At 41.6% G+C, this 23604-nt stretch overlaps 1 protein-coding gene across 2 annotated transcripts in view; it reads right to left on the bottom strand.

Annotated features, from left to right (window-relative positions):
• The window catches only part of STAC (SH3 and cysteine rich domain), a 74833-nt gene that overhangs the window by 24440 nt on the left and 26789 nt on the right, over positions 1-23604 (bottom strand). For both annotated transcript variants that reach the window (XM_005242204.3, XM_027793679.2), the window contains exons 3-5: positions 4492-4592; positions 2175-2256; positions 325-440 (exon numbers count right to left, since the gene is read on the bottom strand). In XM_005242204.3, the coding sequence (XP_005242261.1) occupies positions 325-440; positions 2175-2256; positions 4492-4592 (299 nt within the window). The remainder of the gene's footprint in view (positions 1-324; positions 441-2174; positions 2257-4491; positions 4593-23604) is intronic.

Here is a 23604-nt window from a genome sequence, read left to right as displayed (position 1 = left end):
CTGTGAGGGCGGTGAGGCACTGGCACAGGCTGCCCAGAGCAGCTGTGGATGCCCCATCCCTGGCAGTGTTCAAGGCCAGGCTGGATGGGCTTTGAGCAACCTGGGCTAGTGGAAGGTGTCTCTGCCCATGGCAGGGAGGTTGAAACTAGATGATCTTTAAGGTCGCTTCCAACCCAAACCATTCTGTGATTTTGGAAGCTGAGAGATCCCCACCCCCCTCCCCGTTTGAAACACAAGTTTTATGAACATTGATACAAACTCCTGTGAATGAGTAAATCTGTTGCTCCTCCAGAAAGAAATGGGAAAAAGATGTGGGGTACTTACAGAGTTCCTGTTGGGAGAGTCAGACCCACTTCCAGAACTGCTTTTTTTGGTTTTCTGGGCTAAGGATGTCCCAAAGCGGAGGGTTTCATATACCGGATCAACCTTATTTCCACAGGCTGCAACAGAAGGAGCAAAACATGCATCAATCCCTTGAAACCAGTCATGTTCCTCTTCCACTTGGAGAAACACCTGCCTCTACCAACATGCTAGGCTATATGCTTAGGCACAAGTTGAGAGACTATCCTGATAAAAAGTGTTTAACATAGTGAAAGTGGCTTTTGCTATCCATTTTCTGCTGCCTCTCTACTCCCATAAATATTGTCCTCCCCTCATACAGGCTCTGCGGGTCCCAGCCATTGCTTTGTCTCTCCCCACCTGCCATCCTCCTTCTTTAATCACCACTGATGCTGCCTACTCTGAGGTAAGCAAGGCAAAGTACCGGGAGGCTTTAATCAATGTTTGCTCCCTATTCCTACCACTGACCTCTTGGACTGCTCTCAACAGTAGATGCTTGAAGGGAAAAACCTTGCATTGTGCCTGAGTGTCCTTGTGGTACGGGTGAACCATCTCCTTTATCCATCTACCCTCACAATGTTCCTACTTGGCTCATGTGGATCTTCCTTGAAAGGTACTGATGGCCTTACTGCAGGGACACATGGCTTGGAGGTAGGCATGAGTAGGGACCTGCTCTTGGAATGTGCTCGAAGTTGCTCAGCTCAGTCTAGGTGTAGACAGAAAGGCCACTATCCCCACTGGCAAATGTCTGTTCAAGTCTTGCTTCCACTCCCCCTCATAGTTGGCCCCAAAAGTCATCTCCCATGGCAGAGAAATGGATGTCTCCTTCAACTGGCATGAGCAAATTCGGTTCAAACTCTCTTCTACATACTGCATTATTAGACCTCGGCTTCCCTTACAGTACAAGGCAGTAGATGTGGAGAATACAGTACATTTGTAGCACTACTTAGAAGGAGGGAATTTTTGGGCAAAGTACCGACAAAATACACGGGATTTTGATGAGAGCAAAGCACACCACATTTTTTAGCCAGTTTGCTCAAAATGTTTCTATTACTTCTGACAAAACTGGAAGGTGTTTTTTTTAGAAATAGAACCATAGATGAGATCCATGTAACATACTATTTATTTTTTTTTTTAAGCTGCCAAAACCAACAAAGCAAATGTCCTCAGAGAAGTAATTTAAAACTGACTGCCTAATTTTGGCTTTCATTTTTTGTACTGCCAGGCTTACCTGGTCAGAGGACTGGTGGGGAAAATTATTTTCCAGAATGAACTCAACTTCTCCATTTCAAAAATGTTTCTTTTCAGGAATTTGGTGTTACAGAGAGCAGAATCTGGTCTATTAAATGCCTATACACACTCAGGCAACGTGTAGGCATGGTTAATAAAAATACAAGGAAAGTAAGAAGTGTGGGTGAAAAAGGATAGGAATCAAGCAACACCCCTCCAAAGCCAGACCAGTGGTTTGAATGCCTCCTGATGTTTTGATCTCTGTCATTTACCTGGTTCTTCCCAGCTCAGACCTTCACCTCAATGTTCCAGTGTTTCTTCCCTTTTAACTTCCTACCTTGATCTCAGGTAGTTATTATTATAAACAGGGTAATTTTTAAGAGATTATGTGAACGGGGGTTTGAGCAAAACACACAATAAACACACCCTCTCCTCTTCCAGCTTTGTATCTTTGAAGTGGTCCTTTCCTGAGATGGCAGAAGGACATCCAGTCACTGAAAGGAGCTGGAAGGCTGCTGAGGGTAAATACCATGGCTGGAAGTCTGCCGCTGCTGTTGCAGAGCACTGCCAATGGAAGACTGAACAGAAAAGCAATCACAACCTACCAATAGGCATCACTTCTTTGATGCAGCCAAACTGTTCATGAATGAGTAGTGGTGAGCTGTAGTACCGTCGAAATCCCTTTGGCTGGAGGGAGAGAAAGCAAAAGCAAGTGAAGTGCATTGCTGTCATGACTGACAGTAGAAACAACCTCAGCTCTTTGGCTAGTGGTGTAACAGTGTAACAAGGCTAGAAATTTGCTCCTGTTGTTGAGTCGGTATGGGGTTTAGAGATCAGGGGTTTATTTGATTTTTCTCCTGGAAAAAAACTCACAATTTCCCGTACTTATGTGGAAGGAGGGGCTCATATTCAGCTCCCCTTTGTCTTACACAAAAGCAGCACTAATTAATTGCAGGAGAAGTGCTGAATCATTAGAGGTTCTGGGAAGTTTCCCCTCTCCCTTTTTTCTTATATAATGTGAATTTGCATTGTTTTGTATTTGCAAAACATGCGCCTATCCTTCCCCACACTAACTCCAAATACTCTTGTTTCCATACATGCACTTATGAAACCCAAGGAATCTAGAGCCTTTCTATAGGTTTTTCCAAGGGTTGCTGCTGACTGATTTTTTTTTTCTTTTTTCTTCTTTTTTGTCTTGTAAGGTCAAAAAACTGCCTAACTCGTCAACAGATGTCTCCTCAATGTCCACTTGTAGAGAAACACAGTATAAAAGCTAAAGCTATAGCATTAAAGAATATCACAATATGGCAAATAATGGTGCCCCATACCACTCGAAAAACCATTCTTAGAAGGTTAGACATTTCCTACGGCCTCTCTATTTACTCACTTAGCTAGCAAATGTGTCAGGCAAAGGCTAAGTACCTCAAATGAAGGTGCTAACATCTAAATCTTTGGAAATGCCCTTCAAGGTGTCAGAGATTCACAGATGGGCTCTCAGCTTTCTAATCTTTGCAGGCTTTAAGAACTTCCAGTCGCTGTGAGTAAAGCCTCGTGGAGATGTGCATATTTTCCATATCCTATGTTCAGTATACATCAAAAAACCAATAGACAACTAGTTCTTTTGCTAATGAGCTGCAGTATAGATTAGAAGGAATGAGGGGATTGATAAATTTGGTTTCTTAGATGAATAATTCCAGATTCTCTAGCCTTAGTTTGCTCCCAAACTGATTCAGATACAACATCAGCTTATGAAACACCTGTGACTTTGCTGAATGACTTTCTGCTGTAAATCTGGCCGCTACTTTTCCACTTTGGTAAACTGTTGACCACCAGAGCTGAGGCTGGAATCAAGAAATACTTGAAACAACTCATATGATTCAGTACTTGGCTTGTCCAGGGCTTGCAGTGGGGTCATTCAGCTCCTCACAGACCAACTTCCTATACCAGAATGCCTCACACGAGGACAGCGATTATGGTTTGAAGGCATAAAGATTTGCATCAGGTGTATAAACAACAACAGCTTTCACTGAATACTCTTGGAGAGAAAAGATTTTTCCCATGAAAGATGGGTTTTGTGGCCCTTTTGAAGTCAATGCTTGCATCTTTTCATCATTTAACCCAGTGAAACTCTTTGGGTTTAGCTCATATTTGTTTCAGGTTGCAACAAATCCGAGAACATCTGAAACATGAACATATGTATACAGTTTTCATATTCCAAATGGTCATTTTCCCAAGTTCTTTTTCCAAAATAACCAAAAGAACCATATTCCCATTAAAAGTTGTTGAGCTGGGTTACAATCATCTCAAACACAGTGGCCTGCCTTCACCAATAATGAGAATTTGCTGCTCAAAATGTGACCCAAGCACTAAGGTGCTGCGTCTATCCAGAGGCAGGTCTCCTCCCAGCCTCTCCTACTGAGAAACTGCTTCAGACTCTGTAGTATCTCACTGTGAAATATCCTTTGGTTTTCTTTTTAAGATGAATTATAGTTTTCCTTCGAGCCCTAGCAGTGGAAAAGCCAATAAAACATAACTTGAAGGATTTTTCATTTGTTAAACTATATCAAAATATTTTGGCTAATTTATAGCATTTCTTGAGAGATTTACGCTACACCAAGAACAGTTTAAATCAAGTGAATTAATTCTGTTATTTAGCTAAATCTGGATTATGTAGTTATTTTCACATCCACGAAGCCCACCGGATTTTGCATTTCATTTTTGTTCAGGTTTTTGAGTAGCAGCAATTGCCCAAACTGGTAACAGGGCACCACCTGGCTTTCCTTTCCCAGCCTCAGTGAAGTGGCCTGGCATCAGTTCTGCCAACGCACCAGCTGAATGCCAGCCGGGGGCCAGGCACACAAAGTGGCTCCAGCACAAACTGTTGCCTCCCACTGCACTTGCTGCCCTGAGCTGCTCACTTACCAGCTTGCCCATGCAACGCTGTTGTCCAATACTGTCTGCGCACTTGTGGTGGATGCTCATCTTACAAGCCTTACAGCGCAGTCCGTGCTTAGTGTTTGTCCCTGTGAAATGCACGGCAATGATTTAATTAGACAAAATCAATAGTTTCCATGCGTTTAACGAACGACCTGAAAGAACCGATGGGGAGGTCAGCTGCAGTAAAGTAAATATTGACAGCATTCTTCACTTTGCCTGATTTTATTCATATACATTTATGCATGCATTTTCCTTATCGTCTCTCAATTTTAGGCATTTATGCCCCAGGCCCTTTCTTAGGCTCTTGCTGCCTTTAGATATATATTGGATTATGCTCTGTTGTATAGTAGTCTTATCAGTGATGTCTCTGCCTCATGAATAGCAACCAAAATCCCTTTGCTGTTTTGAAAGGACTTGGCCTGAGAGCCGTGCATGGCTGAGTGAGCCACTGAAGGAGCAGCCAGGCTCTGGAGCTGCCCTGGGGAGCCAGGCCATCAGTGGAGGGCCAGGTTTTGCAGATGAGAGGTATCTCCTGGGCTGGGTGAGAAGGCTAAGCCATCTCCCTTTACCATCGCCTGCCCACGTACCCGGGAACTACTGCTGTCACCTCCCTGGGCCAGTGCTGGGAAGGTGCAGGAGGGACTCCTTGCACATCCCTGGGTGGGACAGTAAGAATGCCATGGGTCTGACCTTGCTTTCCTTCACTGGCAGTGAAAAAGTTCAGTGCATCAGGTAGGGGAACTCCAGGGGAAATTTTGCCTTACAGAAGCAGTCTTCTCCCACTTGGGAACAGTAGCTCTGCATTATCTTCAACGTCAACCTACTCTTAAGTGAGAGAACCAAGTCTGTTTGCTTCCAGGCAAAACCACCCTTATTCGAACACTCATAAGACTTCCTAAACTACGCAGAAGCAGTTAGACTATGGCAACTCTTTTGTCCCCACAGGACTGTTTAAATGGAATGAGTAAACAACATGTCAGTTCATTATCATCTACTGCGAGAGTGAGTAAGAAAAAAGGTAGTAAAAAAACCCCCCAAAACTCTTGACATTTTAACTAGCCCTCATTAGTCACACGTGATAGTAATATTAGTCAGAAGGATCCTACATCTGAAAGTACTCATGTAGCTTTTGGTTATTTGAGTAGTCAACGCCATGTACATGCTGTTGACTTTCATTCAGGTAATTGCTGTGTCTGAAAGAAGCACTTCAGGGAAGGGCTCATCAATTCGGTGACAAAACCTGAGCCTTAACAGGACTGTTTTCAGGGAAAAAGGTTCCTGAAGTGGCCACTTTCAAGCCAGATCAAGGCAGGCTGGAGCAGCTAGGGGTGGCTGCAGCATGCCTGGCTCAGATGCTTCACTTGTGGGCTTCTTGTAGGACAGAGAACCAACAACCTCCCTGCCTTCCTCCTGAGACTGTTGGAAAGACAAGAACTGAATGGGGCTGAATGTGTGGTGCACCCCAGGGATGCCCATGGAACAGGGTCAGCATCTGCTCGGCGCCTCTCAGCCCCCTCTCAGTACGTGCAGACATCTAGCCTCATTCCTGGGGTCTTTTTTTCCTAGTACACACAGGATTTACTAGAAGAACACATCCTTGGTTTTGTTTTATTTTTTCCCCATGCACAGCTCCACTTGTATTACTGTGCTGTGAGGTTTTTTTCAGTTATAGTTTCTTTTCAATAACACATACTCAAACTAATATTGATGTCTGTGGCTTTGTGCTTTTATTACTGATGCTGAAATGCTGAATCACCGTTCCTGATGGTCAACAACTGACACAGTGAGAGAACAGGGCTTTCTCCACATTTTAGTATTATATTTATAAGGTGGAATGTAAAAAAGGAAAACAGCATCATGCTTTGCCTATAGAACACGTATTTAGTGTCAGTGCTTACACTAGATCTAATTCTCCTCTTACACTGTTCTGCACTGGCATAGCTCTCACCTGCTTTACCAAGTTACTTCAGAGATTCAGCTGAAAAGGCAGGCAGGCTCACAGTCCTTTCTGCTGGCTGTGTTACGCTCTTCCAGACATTTTAATATTAACATTACAAGGTGGATATTGGGCTTTACATGTTATAGCCATGTGATCACAGAAGATACACATTTACCAATATAACTGCGTATCCAAATGACATGGAAAATGAATGTAAATTGTCTGTGTTATTTTCAAAAATCAAAACCCAGCTTCTTCAGAACAGAAATCTGTGGTCATGTGAAAATGAGTAAGACAAAGTACAGATGAGCAACACTGTATTTCTATTGCTGAATGCCATTTGTTACCTGTGGGTAGGTAAGTAGTGGCTTCAAAGAGAGGAAAAGTATTTCAATCACACACTTGAGTCTACAAGAAGTCTTTGTAAATTGAAATGAAATTCCCTCTAACTACCAAAAGCTTTCGTCTTTTAATTCCTTGTCATTTCTAACTACATGGTTTACTGTGGGACTAGGCAGCTTGGAAATGATTTGCATGTATCTCCCTGCCTCTTGCTGAGTTATAACTAAAGGGCTTAAAGAAGCAGCATTTATACTGTATTTACATTTAACTACAATATCTCAAGCTCTGTAAATGGCATTTCTGCAAGACCCATTTTCTTTTTTCCCCAGGATAATGCTTTCTTCTTCAGTTTCTGATCTCCATCACACTAAATCAAACCTCCTCAGAGAATCATGACTAAGCTATTTCAAAACTGCACACCAGAAATTAGACAACTAGATATTGGCAATGTATCTGACCCAACAGCTCCTGAGATTCAGAACTGAGGCAGAGCAACAGCTCACATTATGGAAAACATATGGAAAACATTTGGTATAGGTTTAAATGGGACCAGGGTTTGACCTGTTGCATCAGGTTTTGGCCTCCCATGTAGGCAAGCTTGTTGACTTTACAGTTGCCTGAAAGGAGCTGGTTTTGGAAGGCATCCTGGTAATTTGAAATGGGGAAAAAGCAGGTAGAACATGGATCTTGCAAACCAGCTATGTAAAGCTGAGCAAGTACGTTGAGAGGCCTACAGTTATTCTAGTATAAGAGAATATTTGATTATGGCTATAGTAGTGGCACAGGATATAGCAATGTGTTGAAACATTATTTGCCAATAAATTCCCCCAGAGAGCGTGAGAAAGCTAGCAATTTGGTCTGAACATACACTAAATAGTAGAATTTAAGTGGTATTAATGACTAAAAGTAAAAAATTATGACAATGACAACAACAACAATAATAGTAATAATAGCAACACTATAATGCGGCAGATTATTTGAAGGGAATTTGCATAATTTCACTTATCTGCCATAAGGTACCAGGGGTTGTTTGAATTTTAAAGCCTCTCTGTGGTGTTCTTATTCCCTCTAGGTTAATCTTTCTGTAGACAGAAGCATGGGGAAGGGGGAGAGTAAGGAGCGAGTTCACATTTGGGATGGCCACAGCAATGTCTGGAAGGGGCAGTGTTACTGCAGAAGTAGTAAAGTCTGGGATACTAAAACATTCTCTGCAGGGATTTCTGCTGAATATATTCTGATGACCTGCAAGCCCAACCATCACTGTCTTGTCTGCTTCCTGCCCCACTAAATAGCTGACAGCCTGATTGCAGCCTACCATTTATTCCCACTAGCAAATTTTCCCTATGCCAACCTTAAAGCACAGCTGGAAGCTACTGGTATAAAGTACTCACTGAAATGTCTTAGTCCAACTGGAATCATTTCGAATTTGTGGTGGATCAGAAATAGAGGCACTAAAAGCTTAACAAACAAGCTGAAGTTGGAGTACCCTAATTACTTTTTGCTCTGGTATTCATTCAAAGGGGGAGTAGACTAACAGCTTCGATTGACTCTTTGCTATTACCTTCAAAAAGTAATCATCCCTCCCACTCTCTTCTCCTAAGACCCTTACTAAGGTTACTTAATCAAATTGTTAAATGCTGAGCATGCCAGAACAAAGGTTTCGCTCAGCCGCTTTTTGATTGCAATCTAGGGATGTGATTGTAACTATTTTTATTCAAGACACACTTTGCTCACTGAACAGGGCGGACAGTGTTCAATGAATGGGCAGCTCTATTCAATACACCTTTTATGTGTGTCCTTAAGCATCATCTCTTGAGTACCATATTATCCTAATTCCAAATGGAAGGTGATTAATAGCCTCATGGGCTTTCTTATGGGCTCACTGTCTTTGTCTCTTTATGCCTTGCAATATGAGCATGTTTGCCAGAACTTGGATGGGATGGCTCACATTTGAGAGACTAATGGGTAAAACTGTCAGAGGTGTCACTGATATGGCACTATTTGATCCAGATTCTGGAGTTTAAGTTGTAAAAATTGCAAGCTTCTAAAACCGGGCATTTAGAATGGAAAGTACTGGAAATGTTTGACTGCCCTGTAATGCCTGTAAACATAATTGTCAATGTGGTTGTGAAATTCATATAAAAAAACCCCACTCACAATTACATTTGCACATATGTCCTCTGTGTCCTATGTATTTATGTATCTATTATTTCACAGTCTGTAAAGGCTGGTATTCTTTTTGCAAATGAAAAAGCCAAAACTGACAAAAGAAAAAGTGTTTCACCGGAAGCAAATAAGGAAATTTGATGTCAGATATACCTGAGTAGCTCTTAAATAAACTTACAAATGAGGTTCTGCCACAGTCATTTTCTTCAGACACAAGCTAATGCATCCAGACACCCAGCACTGGAAGGATGCGCTGTTTTGAGAAGCAGGTCATGTTTAATAATGCCTTGCTAGAAACACTTTACGACTGGGTCAGCTCCCATTTGAATGTCTAAACCAACGGCTAGGTTTTCCAGAACAGCCATGGAAAATAGAGGCATAAACTGTTCTGATAATCTGACCTTAAATACTACCAAAACGCCACACTGCATCGCTTTTGTAAATCTAAGCCTTTTTTGAGGAAGTCTAAATGGAAAGAGAACACCTCAATATAGGTGAATGGAAAGGTTTGGAGGCAGCGAGGGACAGAGATGGGGCAGAATCTGATTCCCAGTCTTTATGTCTGTCTCTCCTCTAAAAATAATTTAGTAACTACTCTGCATTTCAGGAAAGTGACATTTATCTTAAGGAATGCAAAGGAATTGTTTGTCACACACATGAGAAGGGAACGTTTATCACCCTCTTAGCCAGCACCACTACAGCCGCAGCACCATTAGTTGGTGTTTTTTGCCTGTTGTTTTGAGGCTCAACATAAGATTAACAGCTAGAGAGGGAGAACGAGCCCTACAGCCTGGAGAAATTGGAAAGAAAACCGCAGATTTTAGTAATGACATGATGTTATGCTAACTGTATTAAGGTAACTATATTAGGCATTTGTGCCAAAGTGGGGGAAAAGAAAAGGATAGCATAAAAAGATTCAGGTCTATAAAAGAAAGAAAGAAAAAGACATATAGAGACTGTCACCTCCAACTAATCCAGCTATGACCCAACAACTATTTTGTATCATTCCAGCTGAAAGGATAATGCCAGTCAGAAATTGTTTTGATTTAAAACTTTAAGAAATAAATACATTTTAAATTACTTATTTTTCCGTAGAACAACTTCTGCTGTGGGAAGCTGTTAAAAATAATAAGTGCCTTACCCCTTCCTCCCCAAGCACATTTACAGTTGTGACCAGAAATTTATCTCCATGCTGGAATTTATGGGAAATGGAGAATTTTAAGCAAGCTGGGCCAGCATTGAAGCAGCGAAGGGTATAGGATATCACCTTAGAAAGAGAGAGATAAGTCCCTGAAATGGCACTGGTGCCCTTGCAGTTATATCTATGTATTTGAGCAACCTTCTCTCCTGCCCCCTTCTTAATTTTTAATCAATTGTTTTTGTGTAAAAACTGTGATGGTGAAAGGGAGAGTATCTTTAAAAATTCCTCTACGGCTACTGCCTGCCTCCATGTCTGGCTGCTGCTGGACAAGCGCTCACCGTCCTCCTTCCCCTGCTCTGCTTCAGTCAAGAGTTGGTAGATCAGTGAATGGCATTTGCCACAGAGGACGTCCACACCCAACTTAAAAATCTTGAGCCTATTTCCCCTAAATCATTAGGTTTGCAGGGGTGAGCTGGGCATCCCTTTGCTTGCCCTTCTTTGTCCTTCGGCCTCCTCAGGTGCCCCCCTCTACCTCAGGAATTTCCCCCTTTCTCTGCCCTAATACCTGGCACCCTCCTGCTTCTTTTTTTTTAGCTGATGCTGGGACCCCATTGCCTGCCCCAGCTGACATCATGGAGATGACAGAGGCACAGGTCCTCACCTGGTCATCAGGCGAGCTATAGTTAAACCCGAACCCAGATTTCCCCAGCCAGCCTAGATGGTTTGCCGTTAGAAGCCATTGCCATATGCAGTGCCTGACTGATAACACAAGCTGATGGATGCACAGTTGCCTTGTATGTTGACTGATACATAAATATTCACCTCACATAAAATTACCAGAACTATTAGCAATTCTGCCATTGCACTTCCCACTGCCAAATACAGGACCGAATGGATTGTTCAAAAAAGTAATCAAAAGAGAACATAATAATTTTGCGGTCTGCTGTATGTTGTTCCTAACTGGCCCACAGATAAATGTATTATGGCAGCTCTTGGCTTTGTCTTTTTGATGATTCAAAAGGATCAATGTTCTTTTTTTAAGGAGATGAAACAGCCCTTTACAGATACTTTTCTCTTTTGACCTGACTCAATATTCTACACTTACTTGAACATTGTGGCAAAGGCACTCTATGGATGAACGACAGGAGCATACAATGAAAAAGTTCAAAACATACAGAGAAAACTAGGCAAAAATCTGGTTTAGGCAGCATGGGATTGACTTCAAAGGTCTTTAATAGGGGGTGGATAGGTTGTGTTGGTTTTTTTGTGTGTTTTTGTTGCTGTTTTCTTTTGTTGTTTGTTTTTATGGTCAAATCTACCAGTTCAAAATGTGCAGAGTTGTGGGCAGGCTAAGTCAGTAGCTGCTTGGGATGGGGGTACACTGTACAGGGACATTCAACAACATGTGGGAGCTAGAAGAGGAACCCTCCATTTGGGACCAAGCTGCCAAGTCTGGACTTGACACCTGGACTGGCTGGAGTTACCTGTTACCCTGAGTCCACCTTGTGTCTGTCTAAACCAAATGGGTGTGAGGAGAAGTTAGGAGTCATATATTTACATTCTGTACAATAGGACTTGACGGCCAACCATGGTACCTGTCCCGCCAAATTAATACATTTCAGGTTAGATGTTACTGAGAGGTGTGGGTCTGTTTGAGTGCCTACCCCAACCCAATTTCCCCATCACAATATCCGATGTTTAAATAGCAAAGTTGCCTTGCATGTAGGCAGGCTACAAAACAGTGCATAACATTAGAACTAGCGACATAGTTTTCTTTAGAAACGACATGCTGAGAAAAAACTGAGGCAGTAATAGGCAGGTTTTTCTTTAAGGCTGTTACAGAGAAGAAAAATATCCCTGCTAAAATAAAGTCCTTTCTAACTTCATGGTTTTAAAACATACATATCAGGGAAAGGAAATGCCTTTAGCCCTCTTACAAATCTACTCTGTAACTCCTTGACAAAGAACTTCCAATGCTGCCAGACCTTTTATTCTGTCGTTCAGGAACAATGAGACTTACTTAAAATGCAAATAGGCCTTTCCTGTCTTTAAGTGCAAAAAGGATTCTCATTCTTGATGCCTGGTGATCAGAAGATGATGAAACTCACTGCCCTGTGCTGAAAAATTTGACCACAAGAGGGTTTTTTTGCAATGCGCTTTTCACATATTCAGCAGCTTTGCTATAAATGTCTGTCCCTGAAAGGAAATATCCACCTCCGTGCTTCTTAAAATATCATCTCAGGTTTTTGATCATCTAAATGTTAATTAAGATGCTGGAATGCCATGATAAATAAACTAACAACTAACTGTTATTGAAAGAGAAAGTCCAAGTCCTCTAAAACCCGAACATGATAAACCATATCTAACGTCCTTTAAATGAACTGACACTGCTATCTCCACACCTGCTTTTCCAGACAATTTTATAGACAATTTCCTAGATTGCGGAGCCTGTAATTTCAGATCTTTGCACAGGCTTGCTTTGCTGAGAAGAAAAATAGCTCAAAGAAGGTGGATATAGACTTGCCTATGGGAGGTGATGCTGAACTGCTCCAGAGATGATGATGGTACCAGAGCTGAACAGGACAAAAAAACATGAAGAAATTAAACCTGGTGTGGTGTCCCAAAGGAGGATAAGCAGATGGTCTTGGTTTCAGTAAAATTAGTAAACACAGTGTGTTCAGTAACTCTTCTTAAGATGAAGATAATGAAAGCCAGATTTCAAACAAGATCTCCCTGTTGTCAGGCTTAGGTATTTGTACCTATGTTCTTACATGTGTCGAAATGAAAAGCCTTTATTTTGTGTTTTGAGATGCTTTGAAAAAGAAGTTGAATTTTGTATGGCCACTTTTATATGCCAAAATTTTGATCTTTCAAGGGCCTTGTACTATTATAGAGGAGTTAAAAAATGGAAAACCAACATCTGAACAAAAACTATGCTGGGAAATGAAGAACAGGGCTCTGGGCTTGCTGAAAGCATGGGAAAAGAGTTATGAAACAAAAGAACAGTCTGCCCTCAGCAAAGGGATTTAATATCCTCTCTGGTCTGCTAATGGGTTTTTAACATTGCCTGTTGCTTACAGAGCTCCATCACCAATGAGCTTGAAATGAGAGGCTGCTACATGCCAGGAGGTTAGAACAATCAATTAAGACTGAAAGTTTTAGTTCAAAAATACGCCTGATATGTAAATAGTCACTTACTCTCTGGCCTTCTGCTGTTGCAAACTTGCTGAGGTTTTTGACTCTTTCCTCCTGCAGCAAAATGTTCCCTCATCAGTGCAACCTCTCGTTGTTCCTGGTCTTTGTTAGCACAGACTGGCAGTGGTGGGCCTCGCATATGAAATGCTGGTGTGTGACTCACCATGGCCACCAGTGCCCTCTCTCCCTCTTCCGCCCATTTCCCAGTAGCTAGTGATGGAGCTGGAGAGTGGAGCAACAGAAGATGATGACACGTGACTCCACCTAAAAATCTAGTGCATGGCCAGGATCTGGCCACACACAGGCTTCTGCTCTGAAGCTGTTTCTTCCCTTGGATCACACATAGTTGAGGACTTCATCAGAAGCTACAGGTGTGTCAGCATGATTTGCTCAGACTAGAGATGATCCAGGGCACTGCTGTTATTAACTGACTGGGCAGTTGTACCGGTTTGGTGGAATCAGTTTTGAGGGAAGTTATTTTTACAGTTAATCACAATGTGTTGCTTCTTCACAGAATTTTACAATCACATTTTATAACAAAGAGTTTCAGTTTCTTATCCACAGCACCCTTGAAAACAAATAATTAAATGGGAAATGTGGAAAAACATTGAAACAAAACTTTTCAATGCAAGTGTAATTTTTTATTTTTTTTTTTCCACAAATAGTTACTGATTTCAGTGAAATCACACAAGTTGGGCAGAAAAACACTTTTTTTTACTACTGTCATCTGCTCAAAGAGGCAATCTCAGCCTTCACTGTTACAACCTGAGAGAATTTAATACTTGACACATATCAATGCTGGCCTAAAGCACACCTACAAGTACACTTCCACGGGGCATCAATCATTGTTTAAGTTTCTGACAAATAATTGTACAAAAGTTTCTGCAGCCCAGTAATGCAAAAGGAGTATTACTTGCCTAGGGGTCAATCTGGGGAGCAAAAAACATGGACATTAAGCTCAAATTTTACTTTGTTTCTATACTTTTAAATCATTAAAACAAAAATACCAAATATCTGCTAACATGTTGTCTACCAACATAAATAATTCAGTACATCACTCATAAACTGTCCACAGTTAGAAAATATTTGCATTATCTAAATTCACCCTGGATTCAACTAGGAACAAGCTAAGCCACCTCAAGCTGTAGCTTCTCTCATCTACACGTGTGGTTTGTGCTAGCATGAATACGTGGCCTGTTGTCCAAAAAAATCTTAATTAATGTTGACCATAATTGTCTTACCACTATCAGAGATAAGGAAAGCCATAGGGGTAGCAATAGGCTTGGTAGCTGCAACTGTCTGGCTGTGCAGTGATGTAACCTATAAAAAATACTAGCAAAATTCAACAGATAACCTTCCTTTTAGCACAGGAGCCGTTAGTGGAAAGTCACTGAAGACATAATTTGGAGGGGAAAAAAGAAAAGCAGATCAGTGTGTTTGATGGCACTGACGCATAGCTGGATCTTACTAACAGAGCTGGGTCAATACACATACTCAGATTTAGGAGCGGTCATCATCAAAAAATAGCTGAAATTGTGAACACAAACAGGCAGCAGATAACTAGTGTGTAAGTGCGTGGGTGAATGCCCAAAACTGAACTCCTGGACTCTCAGACAGAAGCCTACTACTTGCAAGCTCCAACCAATATGGACTGCTTGGAAATTTTGACAACATTTCAACTAAAGTGATGCATCACAAATCCTTCAGTGAATAAAGAGACAGGAGACTGACCCACTAGCTAGAGGCTGATCACGTGCTGTTCTTATGCACATACGCTTTTTAGACTGAAGGAACTGGGAGCTTAAGAAAGAAGATGTGGTGTCAGGAGAGGGGTTACTGAAAGGAAGAAGTGGTCTTGGAAAGAAGGCAGCCCCAAAAGAAGAAGGTGAAGATACTGGTCTGGGAAATGGGGGAAGATTCTGGAGATGAAGAAGCCATGGACATCAATGCCAGGGGATGCCCAGTGGTTGGTAGTGCCTGAGACCGGTAACTGCAAGCAGCGTCACAGCAGAAACCAACACAACTTTCTCCCCAGTCAGCAGTGACCTCACTACAGGGAAGGGGAGAGCTAGAGAATGAAAAGCTGGTGGGTGGGAGCATGAGAAAGTAGAAACAGGGTAAAAGCTGTAATGTCACCGATTCTTCAATAAAACCTGGTATCCAGTTCCTCTGCATATTGGCATTTATGCTGTCTCACCCTTGACAAGAGGTTTGCATAATTTTTGATTGGCTGCTTAAGAAACAGCCTAAATTTCCAGATGGGGCATTTTCAATGAGCATCCATGAGAGATGTACCCAAACCCCATCAATGTCTTAAGTACTGAATTTTCTGTTGCTTTTCAGAAAATCTTTCTGTTTCAGCTAACAAAGAGTTTATTGCCCTTGGAGGATACCACTAAGTGGTTCAGTCTCCAAAGTGTGTCATCAGCTTGTTATGGAAAACAACTGTTCATCAGAGGCTATTACTCATCTGCTGCTCTCCAAGAGAAACCATCCTGTGTCCTCCCTTCTGGTGATATTTGGGACCCATCATGCTCAGTGGCCGTTTATCCCATTGTGCTGGATTTGGCTGGGACAGGGTTAATTTTCTTCATAAGTAGCTGGTAAGGGGCTATGTTTTGGATTGGTGTTGAAAACAGTGTTGAGAACACAAGGATGCTTTTAGCTACAGCTGAGCAGCGCTTACCCAGAGCCAAGGGCTTTTTCTGGTCCTTGCACCACCCCACCAGTGGGTAGGCTGGGGATGCACAAGAAGCTGGGAGAGGACACAGCTGGGACAGCTGGCCCCAACTGACCAAAGGGATTTTCCACACCATATAACATCATGCTCAACAATAAAACTAGGAAGAAGGCTGGTGGGAGGGCTGCTGCTCAGGGACTGGCTGTGCATGAGTTGGTTGGTGAGCAACTGTTTTCATTTGCATAATTTGTCTTTCTTGGGTTTTATTTCTCCCTCTTTGTAATTTTCCTTTGCCTTACAATTTATTATAATTATATTTTATTTCAATTATTATACTGTTTTTATGTCAACCTGTGAATTTTCTCACTTTTATACTTCCACTTCTCTCCTGCATCCTACTTCAGGGAGAGTGAGTGAGCGGCTGCATGGTGCTTAGCTGCCGGGTGACATTAAACCATGATGCTCATCCAGAGGTTACTAATGGAAAATAGACTTCCATGCTCAGCTGTGCTGAGGGACTAGATCTAGCAAAACAGACCAAGCACCTTGGTGTAGCCTCTCCATACTTGCTAGCTGTAACAAACGGACATCTCCTCACTTTGCATCTGTAAACAGATGTGCAGATGAACCCCTGATGACACAAATATGCTGTGCCTGGGCTTGCAAAGAAAAGCAAAGTGGTGGAGCAAAATGATTTAAGCCCATTGATGATGGAGCTCTGGAAGCAACCAGCAATGTTAAAAATTCATCTCCGTGCTTCACAAAAAAAGATCTGGGGCAGCACAAACACTATGTGGTGAGTTTCATGTGCCACAGATCTTGGGATATGAAAGATTGCTACACTTCCGAGAGGTGCCTCTACAAAACCAGGCAATATTAGCACTGCAGATACAAGTTCCTGCATCAGTAGACCCAGTCCTCATTTGGAGGGATCTTCCTGTGCATTAAAGGCTGAGGAAGCCAGCCAGGAACGTACTGACTATAACATTGTAGTTCACACTGGCTCAGGGACTATAGCAGCCATATACCATTTCCTCTCTTAGCTGGGAAAGTGGAATTGTGGTAGGCAGTAGGGGGAAGATGTAGCCACCTTCTTTTCTTTCTTTCTTTTCTTGTTTCCAGCCCTTCTACTAAGTAGGAAATAATCTAATGGTCAACACAAAATATTTCAAGATTTACAAGATCACTGCCTGCATGTTATAAAGGAAACTACAATGCAGTGACAATTTTCAGCTGCAGAGTGCCTTCAGAATTAGAAGTGAGAGAAGGGATCCATGTGTGTGCAGCACCCTTCAGCGTGCAAGACAAACTTAAGTCAAAGAGGAAGATGTTATAGATTATATATATATATGTATACCTGGAAAACTAAAATTTAGGCCATTTACAGAAGGTAATTGCTAAAGTTGCATGTACTTGTGTTCATATTACCAAAACAGAAAAAAGCATGCAATGCTCCATGTAAGCCACAAGGATCATTGCTCTCCAAGACATCTTTCTATATTAAGGACAGCAACAAGAGACTGTGGGTAGGCATTTTACTCTACATGATGGCAACGCTCTATTTCTTGCAAAAACATTTCTGCTAATTGCCTCGCTTTATGACTTCTGCAGCTCATAGTAAGGTGAAGCTCCTAATAATTTCCCTTCTAGATGATGCTTTTGTCAGCTATGTGGCAGTGTAATTATCTACATAACAGTGATACTCTGGTAGACAAAGACTCTTAAGTAGAAAAATAATGTTTTTACTAGAAGGTCAGCTTCAAAGAAGATGCATTTAATTTGCTTATCTGAAAACACCCGATGTTCCATATGAGCTCAGGAAAAGTACATGGCAGGACATAAAAAAAGAGGAATCTTACATTCTGCTTCTTCCCTAGCTGTTTAAAAACCTTAAATTTACTGTTACGTTCTTCACTAGAGCTGATGCAATGGCCACTACTGAGTAGAGTGTCTGGTGTTTTTCAGTGTAGTTTTTGGTCAAAAATAATCTTAGCTAGCGTCACATTAAAATACTGATTGCTGGAAAATTTTTATTGTTTTCCATCTAATTAATTAGGCAGCAAATGTTGGCCAACATCTTTAAAATCTCTTTTCACTGAGGATTAACTGCAGTTTTATATTAATAGCTATTTCCCCAAAGTTACAGTGAGTGTGAAAATTATCTGGTAACAAATGTGAAACATGCTTGATGCTGTTCAAGGACAAATTAAAATTTAAAATACATTTCCACCCTCTTTTCTCAGCTAAGCAGTTCTTGATTATCCAATTTACTGATAACGTTCTTGCCTCATCTCAGAGGTGGAAGCCCTCCCAGAGGATAAACAGACTAAATATTTGCTTTAATGTAGGTTTAACTCTTCATTACCAAAGATAATGTGTAGCCCTGTGTAGCTACTTTACAAATGTGGGGCTGCGTGAACTGGATATGAATTGGACACTTTTTGTCATGCTTATTAAAAATAGGGGATGTACTGACGGAGCACACCTATACTGCATCTACCATACGTATTTCTACCTCTTTCCATCTGCTCCTTCCCACTATATGTATTTTAATAGAGACATTATCTACTTTCTGGAGATTTTGCGGAGTCCAGATGACATTATCTACATCTGACCAGTCTATAACTGTTGACTGCATCCTGTATGGTTTGATTAATGTAGTACTTCACATTTCCAGAAGGCTTTTGTTTAGCTCTTCTTATAGGGCTCCTCTCAAAAGTGGGAAGGTCTACACTTATGGAGAATTATTAACTTAAGAAAGAAGGAGAAGCCAGGTTCAATTTGAAGCTGATAGATATGTTAAAATTATTATTTTGCATCAATCTTTTGTAGATGTGTGTTAAAAAATACAATGTATTTGTTTACCCTAAACCCTAGCACAGCAGGTCAGAGAGGACTGAAGTAATTCTCAGTCACACCAATTCTCAAAAGTGCCACGAGATCTAGGTGTCCAGAGCCAGTCAGCATCAATTGGAACAAGAACTTAGGTCTCCTAAATTCCAGAGCAGATTTACTGGAGGGAAAGAGGAGGGAGAAACAGGGACTTCAGGCCATTTAATAACATATGGGATGGCAGCTGGTGCCAGTCGCCGACAAGGTTATACCACTGCCCTGTTTCCTCACAATCAAAAGCCAAAGGAGGCTGGATTCAGTGGCTTCCAATACCCTCTTTCCATAGATAAACTCTTTGCCTTGTATTAATAATAAATTACTTTCACACACACAGTTTTATACTGTAATAGTCTATCACCTGGAAAATAGATCTGGGAAGGCTCTGCTGTGACTGCAAAAGCCCATTGGAGAGGTGGACATGAAGCTGCCTCCACAAGCTGCTCCAGGGGCATCTCCTCCTCACTGGCAGCTCTTTACCCTTCTCTACAGGGGACAACTCTCATACTGATGCAGTGGCAACACAGACCTCTTCCCCCAAGGTCACCTGGGCTGGGAGATGCTAGAGAGACTGGAAAAAGTAGAGGGCAGGGTGAACATGGAATGAATATTATTTTTCCCTTTATCCTGCAAGAAAAGCCTCAGTTAATAAAAATGCTGCCTCTTTTTTTTTTTTTTTTTCTCTTTTTTTTTTTAAAAAAAAAGAGCTCTGGAAGAGTACTCCAAACTACCTTAGCCTTGGTAACACAGCTTTAGTTACAATCATGCTTCCTAGGAGTACTTCTACTTTGTCTAGCTGCCAAGCAGTGGTGATCAACCTGTGACTGTTTACCACATCCTGGTCTGGCTGGATAATGCTGAATAAAGGCAGGCTTGGATGAAACCAGAAAGTCTACTTAAGGGAGTGAGGCAGCAAGCTTAAAAAGTCAGGAATATTCTTTATAAGGGAACTGATCAGACTGAAAGCAGAAAACACTCTGTCGTAGTTCCTGTGACATTATTCTATATTTAATATACGTCCACATAAATTACAGCTATATAAACACTTCCTCAAACTATGGACTTTTTCCATTACTTACTAGTAGCAGTTACTGATAGTCTAAGACAAGGGTCCTCAAACTTTTTAACCAGGGGGCCGGCACGCGGATGAAGTGGCAGGCAGTCATCTGTGGCTGCTTGGTTTCCCCCCCCCCCCCCAACCCTCGGGGGGGGCGGGGGGGTTCTGTATATACCGGGGGCCAGATTGAGGACCCTGGGGGGCCGTATCCGGCCCGTGGGCTGTAGTTTGAGGACCCCTGGTCTAAGAGAAGAGGTTCAGATATAGCAGCTAACAGAAATGGGGGGCCATAGCTCCAATCCAAATCTCTATTTCCTTCATTCTTGCATTTGAAAAGCTGGGCCAATTTACCGACTTTCAGCCTAGCTCTGTGGAGGGTGTTGCATTACATCTGTGGGGATAAAAGTGGTTGAAAGTTCTGGTAGCTGTAGCAGCATAGTGAAATAAAGAAATACAGGCTGCTTTTAAAAGATGAGGCCAAACAGAATTATTCATAGCTCTCTGTTGGTTGGTTGCAACCCAGAATGAGCGGCTACACCAGAACAGGGTGTCAGTCAATACTGAAGGGATAGCACAATTTCATCGCTTAAGCGGTGTTGGTTAGTAGACTAGAAGTAAACTGTGCTAGGGGTTTATTACTCGTTTTAGCTTTTTGCTTGCTTGCTTATTTTTTACAGGTTTCTCTAGCTGGAAGCTAGTTAGTTCCCTGGGAAGGCAGGTGCTGAGTTATTTACCTCCAGAGCTGCAAAGGGTGGAGAATGTGCATCCAAATGAAACTTGTTTGCCCTGAGACCAAGTATAAATGCTTATTATTTCAGGTACCTACACCAGCAATGGCCTGATCCAGAAGGACCTGGTTTTGACTATCATTGGACATTGCAGCCCACAATTTTTGTCTTTCTGAAAGTTTGTGGCCTTTTTAGCATGTCTTTCCAGGCAAAGATACCCCAACAAGTGTGTCAATAAAACATGTGGTTAGTCAAAATTCTGTGTTGGCCTTAGGGTTAAGCTTGGAATGAAGCTGCTAAATACACTCTTGAAACACAAAGAAACATCCAGCAATGTTATTATAAATTAGCAGCTATTTCTTTAACACACAGCTTTAAAGTCAGCTATTTTTAAGAGCAAAGTGGCTTACTTTTTTGCTACCCTACTTATATTTGACTTAAATGGGAATATATTAATTGAATGTAATATGCTTGGAATGTGTGGAAAATAACATTTTTTCCATATGAGTCAGCACAGGAAATGAACTGCAAATGAGTAAAATGTTGAGAAGTCTACAGATGGAGGGTTTTTTTAAATACACAATGTTTTTCAAGAGTAGAGTACTGACATCATGTTTTCTTCAAGAGTCAAGTATCACAGAGAATGACTGATGACACACCAGAGACTGAAGAAGAGCAAGTACTTGCTTCTGATCAGCATAGTTTAAGACTCTGATCTGATTCAAAATTAATGTAATAGTTTCTAACTTTTCTGGTGCCAGGCAGTTTTGCATCCCCTTACTGGACACTGCCAAAGCTTACCACATTCTTGCTAAACACAGAAAATGGTAGATAACCTGAAGCAAACTCAGAGGTGTTCTGACTTGATTTTCTTTTCACAGTGATGCAAAATAAACAAATCAGTGTCTTCTAAATAACAATCTAGTGATACATTCCACATGACACTTTGATTTTCAAAATTTTCCCTTGTCTGCATTAGCTATTAAAATAGTAATAAATACTACTGGTAAGAACGGCAAATGAGCGGGTTTCTAAGAGTCATACTGTGAGAGGATGTTTATGGGTTACAGGAAAATATGTAACCCACACGGAGCTGAAACCTCAGTCCTAAACTAATGAATGCTTGGAGCTCACAGCAGCAGAACAGTGAATGGCAGAAAGGATTACAGAGTCTGCTCCAACATGCTGTTGATTTGCTCTGAAATTACGTGAATTATTATTGTTGACTCCAGTATTAGAACTGACAATTGTGTTGGAGTATTTGATGCTGCAAGAAGGCCCCATTAATGTAACATGGATCCTCCTTGCACTCCTCAGAGCTCCCTTGAATCTGAATTTTGTCCCTTATTTAATTTGGCAGAAAACTACTGCTTCTATACCGAATTTCCCTTCTGTTTGCCGAGGTGGAACTTCAACCTCAGTCTAGTACAGTTATAGGAACACTTCAACTCCTGTCTTCAATGTAAGGTATAAAGCACACTATGAATACTGTTTGTTTGGGTTTGTTTTGTTTTGTTTTGTTTTTAAAGTCAAATCAATGAACAGAGTTTCTTCTCAATATGTTAAATTGCACTCTGGGATGTATGGAAAGCGTTGGAATGAAAAAGTCTGCATTATACCGATCCTAGTAAACACCTTCCTCTGAATGCTGAAACCAATTACATGCATTTGGCCTTTATCTTACAACTATACTTCTGTCAAATAAACAGACAGACACACGTGCTGCATCCCAAAGCCAGCATTTACCTCACAGCACCTAACAATCAAGAAGAGGTGATACCCATATTTTTTTTCATTAAGATAATGTCATACCTTCCTTTGCTTTAAATTTGCTGTGGCAAGAGCAGCACAGGGAGCCTTCTGCCTCTGCTCTGAGTGTCCTGTTCACTCTGGAGCTACGGGCGGATTCTGCCATGCTAGTGAGACAGAAGTGCATACAAGGTTCATCTTGCTGCCCTGCACCAAACAGAGCTGCTTAGTTCATAGATCAGAGAGCCATTTAAGGTGAACCTGGAATCATTCTTGGTGGTAAAATTGAAACCATCTAAAGTCAAGCCGGGATTTTCCTGGACTCTTTCCCCCAGTCTTCAAAACACGTATCTGTCTTTGCCTTTATTCTCATCAATAAGGAATTTAAAGCCATAGACTTGTTACTTTCAAATGTCACTGCCAGTGAAAAATGCAAATAGAGAGCACGAATAGGCTCCATGTTGCAAGTGTAAATTCAGAGTCCCTGCACAGAAGTGACTTTTTTTAGTTTGCCTTTGGGAGCAAGCTTGACACGATTTCCTGAAAAGCTGCCTGTGTTGCTTCAACATCCCCATAACCAACAGTTGCACAACTTATATGGATTAATTGAGCTGCAAACAGTAACATCCAGATCTCCCACGCTGCTTAAACTACAATAGAGCAGAACCAAGCATGACTGTGGCGAGGATCAAAGAGGGAGGATTACAGGAATAGAGTAGATGTTTGTCTATGAAAATCAGGGCATCTAAGGCTCTGAGGCATTTATAAGGTAAAACTCTTAACATCTTTTCTGCCATACCTCCAAGCAAACATGAGCTGGAGGAGGTCAGAGCAATTCACCTGATTCAGCCTGCTGCCAAACAAAATAGGTTGTGTTGGCTTCTTCAGCATTTATGGAAGGCTTCTTGCTGTAACAAAGTGGCTAAGATACAGAACAGAAAGGGAAGCCTTCAGAGGGTAGAAAAGAAGAGAAAGTTCAGAAGGCAGGTGAGGTTAAAGGTGATGCTTTGAAGCTTATGAGCTATGTTTCAGGCATTTCCTATTCCAGGCTGGACACAGATTGCACAGTGAAGGAGAAGGGCATGGGTGTTCATGGAATGGAGTTACTCCCTGCAGAGTTTGCTGCCAGTAATAATCTGTCTTGAGCAAGTGTTTTGAAACAGTACTGCTGAGTCGTGCAGATTTGTGATACTAATCTCCATACAACTTCAC

The sequence above is a fragment of the Falco peregrinus genome, chromosome 5 (assembly GCF_023634155.1).
Source record: "Falco peregrinus isolate bFalPer1 chromosome 5, bFalPer1.pri, whole genome shotgun sequence".
Classification (NCBI taxonomy): Eukaryota; Metazoa; Chordata; class Aves; order Falconiformes; family Falconidae; genus Falco; species Falco peregrinus.
Note: the sequence above shows the minus strand (reverse complement) of the source record. Positions and strands in the feature narration are given on the sequence as shown.